This window comes from Vitis vinifera, chromosome 6 (genome assembly GCF_030704535.1).
Source record: "Vitis vinifera cultivar Pinot Noir 40024 chromosome 6, ASM3070453v1".
In the NCBI taxonomy this organism is placed as follows: domain Eukaryota; kingdom Viridiplantae; phylum Streptophyta; class Magnoliopsida; order Vitales; family Vitaceae; genus Vitis; species Vitis vinifera.
The window spans coordinates 5,280,022-5,286,021 of NC_081810.1; the positions used below are offsets into that span (position 1 = coordinate 5,280,022).

Genomic DNA, 6,000 nt, shown 5'->3' on the forward strand with positions numbered 1-6,000 from the left:
GACATGAAGATGCACATTCGGAGTATCTTATATTCCTACTTGACAAGGAAGCCAATCAGTAAAAGTCCCATCTTTAGATCTCTTGGCCAAAACCATTTCTTTAACATTTATCCACTTCAAATTAACTCGATTTTCTTTTGATCCACCCCACACTCCCCCAATTTTTTTTTACATATTTTGAGAAAAAGCATGCGAATTTGCTTCCTATCAGCTTAGGCTTCTGGGTTAATCCATAACTCTATGATGTTTGGCAGCCGCGGCATGTTGGGGAGCAGGGGAGGCGGTGAAGTTGGAGGAGATACAGGTAAAGCCACCCAAATCGTCTGAAGTTCGGGTTAAGATGCTGTATGCTAGTCTCAGCCACACAGACATCTTATATTGCTCAGGCTTCCACTGGTGAGTATCATTCACACCACTTCCCTCTATGAATGTATAGTTTTGTTGGGTATTCAGATCTTCGTTTTTATTGGGTAGCATAATTCGGGTGTTTGTGTTTGATTTAGCCTCTGTTTCCGAGAGTTCCAGGCCATGAAGGCGTTGGGTAAATTTCTCTCTTTTTCACCCCTCTTAGAGAAGATCTTTTGTGGGTTTTATCTTCTGTGTTTAAAAGTAGATATGATTAAAAATAAAAAAAAGGGAAGAAGAAGGATTGAAGATCTCAAACTGCAGAAAAAACGAAAGCATATTGGTCGATCTGTAGTTCTGAAAAATAATTGGTGGTTGGAATATACGCAATCTAACGTTCAAACTTTTGTAATTTGAGAGAATGATGAAAAATCATTGTAATTTATAACATGTGATTTGTAATCTTGTTCAAACTTTTAATTGCTTCACTGAGTTGCATATTTTGAACCACCATTGTAATCACTGTTTCATTCAAAAATCCAAAAAATTACTATGGAATAGATGAATAAATTGTGATCTTAACATGTCACAAATTTACCAAATTTATATTTATAAAGTAGAAGATTTTATGATATCTCTATTAAATTATTAATCCATATTTTAAAAAATTGGACTATTAATTATTATAATTAATTTCAATTATAAGTCATTCAGATTCATTCTGAGACCTTTATAATGTTAAAAAAAAAAAAATCATAATTCTCTAATATATATATGTTTAAGAAATTTTTTTCCTCCCATGAAGAGTCTTTGTCATGCTTTTTTTTTTTTCTATTTTAAATATGGTGAAATAAAAGAAATATGATGAATACCAATGTTCTATTAATAAAATGAATAAGGAAAAAATAAATTATGATAATTACATAATTTTATATATTTTATTATTTATATAAAAATAAATAGAATTGAAAGAATAAAATTTTAAAATATCAAGAGCCTCTTTTACAATAAGGATTTTTATATTTTTGTATAATTTTTTTTAAATAACTGTTAAAAAAATATACCCAAATTTCACCTAAAATTTTAAAAATTAAAATAAAAAATTATACACCTAAATTTATAAATTTAGAATTTGCTTGTGATAATGTGATACATTCCAAATATGTAAATTTATTTTTTTACTTCTTAAAATAGATAATAGCAATTTTTTAAAATCACACTGCATTCCATACTTGGGGACCTTTTAAAGTCATATACTATAATGTTATTTTATCAGATATATTTAATTTACATTGTTGTCGTTGTGTCATTATCATCATCTTCAGTTCAGTTCACATCAGTATGAAATAGTACGTGAATTTGAATGGAAAGTGGAAGAAATTTTTCCTATTAGACTTTGTGTTTTTCATCGTCCCTCTGCAATGGGCTGGCTCGCCCTTTATATATAGTAGTGTTCGTTGACTTTTTGGGTCAGTTATGGCGGTGTTTGCAGCCTTTTAGCTAAATTCCCAATCAAGAAACACTGGCTCTATCAATGTGAGCAACCCAATGATCGGGTGGGGATTTATGGTGGTACCTTTGGTGGATGGTACCTAGGGAAACATCTCTTTTCTTTGATGTAAGGTTGGAATGAGTTGCGTCATTTGAGGACTACTTGGGATGGTATGTACCTATTTTTTATTTCACCAGTCACCCCCTAGCCCTGAGCTTATTTTTCGAGAAGAAGCTTAAGGCTGCGAGTCTTCTTAGAATTTTTAGCCCGATGTCTGGTTTGGGTGTCTGGGACTCTGGGCTTTCTATCATCATTTTGTGGCGACTCAAGATACTTGATGATTTTCATGAGACGATTAACGAGCGTCCTAGGTTAAATGGCTAAGATAGCACCGCGTCATTTGTTAGATGACATTCCTAATGGAAATTGTCATTTTTTCAAAAATGTGTTTTAATTATAGCTATCTCTTTTATTTGGTGATTGTTTGCTTCTTAATAGTTGCACTTTTGGTCTGAGAAGACTTTTTTTTGCTATGCACTTGTTTTTGCATTTATTGTCATTAAGGTTCTTATACTTGTGTTTTTTCTTGGTTATGTTGTACGAAACTGACTTGTATTGTTTGTAAGAGAGTTGAGAGAAAGAGAAAGATGATATCTACAATAAAGTGTTTAACTAATTGACAAGTGATCTCTTGGCCTGTGATGGATAGAACCATAACGAAAGGTAGGTGCTCAATTGGAGTGAGGCGCATCTGAAGTTGGGAACTAAAATCTTTGACCCGCTTGAGTTTGTGACTAATAGTAAGTTGAACGGTGCATCGAGTTAGGTGGTGTTTGTTTTTTTACTGAATAGAAAAAGCCAAATATTTTGGCTTTTTCTATTTAGCCAAAAAACAAACACCACCTTAGTTTTATTAGTAATACGCCATTATGCACAGGAGGTGACCTTTACTACGTCTAAGTTGGAAGTACCTGTTAGATGTTTCACTTGATGTCACATGCATTTTTTGTATATTAGTTAAGATCTTTTAATGTTAATCTTAATGTATTGTTTCAGGGATTAGGCTTGGATGACCCATTTGAGATTGGACCAACAAAGGATGCTGGGGTTCATCGTGGTGCTCCCAGTTATAATATGTTTATACAACCATTATAAATCCAAGAATGTCTACACATGAATCTCATGCCAAATCATATAAAGAAATATGCCTTCATTTTATGGAACATACTCGAGTCCATTTTGCGTTTTGTTGAAGATGAATGGATCTTCTAAGGCTGTGGAGGGCACCACATTTCTTCTGAATTCTCTCTTACGATGGGAGCGGGAGAGAACAAGTTTTTTTTTTTTTTTGTTTCAAAACGTTGTCATTATCCATGGAACATATATTGACACTTGGATTTATACCCTTCTACCTTAGGGACCATACTCTTTGGCTATTGGGTCTCACGAGTCTTAGGCCCATCATCTAAGGCCTGTGGCGACGTTGGGCTCTACACATAGGTGGCCCATACTCTTGATCAAATAGTAATCATATCTATATGGATAGCTAAATCCCGAACAATGATTAATATAATATAAGTCCATATTTATTCTATCAATCTCCCACTTGGACCACATATATTACAAAACAATGTTCATGATAGTACTTTATTGAGCTCATCTTTGCTATCCTATTCAAATATCCTTAAACAATCCGATCTACTAATTATGCTAACATAGGATCAAAGTGGCCTTCGTTAATCATAATTATAACTAGACCCATCAATGATCACAATATTAACAAAATTAGCAACATGGATCAAGTATGGATGTATAGTATGGAAATTACATAGAAAGTGATCTCTAATATGTCTATTTACAATTGGTCCCACTTTATGACTAAAAAATAGTCAAATTCCATTTTCAACACTTGATGCTAAACTGCTTCTGAAAGTCATCATTTCAATTCAGAGTATTCAAACACAGTAGTCTTTTAAAATCAAGGTCTGTACAGATAACACAACATACTATCACATCAAGAAAACAAACACAAAATCTAAATACAAACTCCCACTATACTAGCACATCATCAATGTGTACAACACCCATATGTGTGACATGCTTATGATATATTTTGGGTGGCAAACCCTTAGTGAGCGGATCCGCAATCATGGAGCTTGTGCTTATGTGTTCAATCGATACTTGAAGACTCTGAACTCTTTCTTTCACAACCAAGAACTTGATGTCAATGTGTTTGGACTTTGACGAACTTCGGTTGTTCTTAGAATACAATTCTGTGGACTTATTATCACAATTGATTCTCAATGGTTTCTTAATCCCGTCAACAATTCGCAATTGAGTGATAAAATTCCGTAGCTATATCCCATGGTTTGATGCCTCGTAGCAAGCTATGAATTCTGCCTTCATGGTGGAAGAAACAATAAGTGTTTGTTTAACACTTTTCCATGAAACTGCTTCTCCAACCAACATGAAGATGTAGCCTGAAGTGGATCTCTTACTGTCAAGACATCCCGCAAAATTGGAGTCTGAATATCTCACGATCTCTAAATGACTGGATCTACAGTATGTGAGCATATAATCTATAGTTCTTTGTAAATACCGCATAACCCGTTTTGCTTTTTTCCAGTGATCTGGGTTACTCAAATATCTGCCTAACATTCCAATAATGTACGCAATATCCAGACGCGTACAAACTTGTGCATACATGAGACTTCCTATTGCCGAGGCATAGGGAATCCTCTCCATATTCTTATTCTCAAGTTCATTTTTCGGACATTGGTGCAAACTAAATTTATCGCCTTTTGCCACAGGCGTGTCTCATGGTGCATAATTGCTCATGCCAAATCTACTCAACACTTTATCGATGTAGGCCTTTTGTGATAGCCCAAGTATACCTCTTGAACGATCCCTATAGATCTGTGTACCTAGCACAAAAGATCCATCACCAAGATCCTTCATATCAAATTTACTAGATAGAAATCGCTTGGTTTCATGCAAAAGTCCTATATCACTACTTGCAAGTAGAATATCATTAACATATAGCACCAAGATAATGAATTTGTTCCCATTGAACTTGAGGTATATGCATTGATCAACAATTTTCTCCTTAAAACCAAATGAAGTGATCACCTAATCAAACTTTCGGTACCATTGTCGGGATGCTTGCTTTAAAGCATATATGGACCTTTTTAATATGCATAACTGTTGCTTTGAATCATTAGACTCAAAGTTCTCTGGTTGCACCATGTATATTGTTTCATCAATGTTATCATTAAGAAACACAATTTTAACGTCCATTTGATGTAACTCTAAATCATAATGAGCTACAAGTGCCATGATGATTCTAAAGAAGTCATTTGACGAAACTGGTGAAAAAGTCTCCTTATAATCAATGCCTTCCTTTTGAGTGAAATCTTTTGCGACTAGGAGTGCCTTATACCTAACAATGTTGCCTTTTGAATCCCGCTTGGTCTTAAAATCCATTTACAACCAATCGGTTTTACACATTCAAGCAACTCTACCAGGTCCCAAACACCATTGTCTTTCATTGATTTCATCTCATATTTCATGGCTTCTATCCACTTTTCAGAGTTAGAACTTTGTTTGACTTGACTAATTGAAATTGGATCGTCTTCCAGACCCATGTCAAACTCATGTTCTTGGAGATATACAACACAATCATCTGAAACTGTACTTCTCATTTCTCTAGTGGATCTCCTTAGTGGCACTTGTACTTGAGGTTGTTGAGTTACTTCTTCATGAACTTGAACCGGTTCCATAACAGTAGGAGGAATCTCAGGTGTGTCTTCAATCTCTGTTATTGGCTGTACACTCTGGATAGTGTCATCAAACATAATATGACCATGTCCAGTTGTAATAATAGGAATACTAACAAATTCCTCTTCAAAGACCACATTTCTTAATGGTTCTCTCCCACTTAACTCAACATCCTCAATGAACTTAACATTGCCCGTTTCAAAGAAGGATCTTGTTGAGGGGTCATAAAACTTGAAACCTCTTGATCTTTCAAAATACCCTACAAAGTAGCAGCTCACTGTTCTGGAGTCCAATTTTTTTTCATTTGGCTTGTAAGGCCTAGCCTTAGCTAGACAACCCCAGACATGCAAGTGCCTAATACTGGGTTTCTTGCTAGTCCATAACTC

At 34.8% G+C, this 6,000-nt stretch overlaps 1 protein-coding gene across 1 annotated transcript; it reads right to left on the reverse strand.

Moving 5' to 3' along the window:
- Positions 1-4,192: 4,192 nt before the first annotated feature.
- LOC132253913 (secreted RxLR effector protein 161-like) lies at positions 4,193-4,582 on the reverse strand. Its single transcript, XM_059737281.1, has one exon. The coding sequence runs from the start codon at positions 4,580-4,582 to the stop codon at positions 4,193-4,195; it is 390 nt and encodes a 129-aa protein (XP_059593264.1).
- Positions 4,583-6,000: the final 1,418 nt, after the last annotated feature.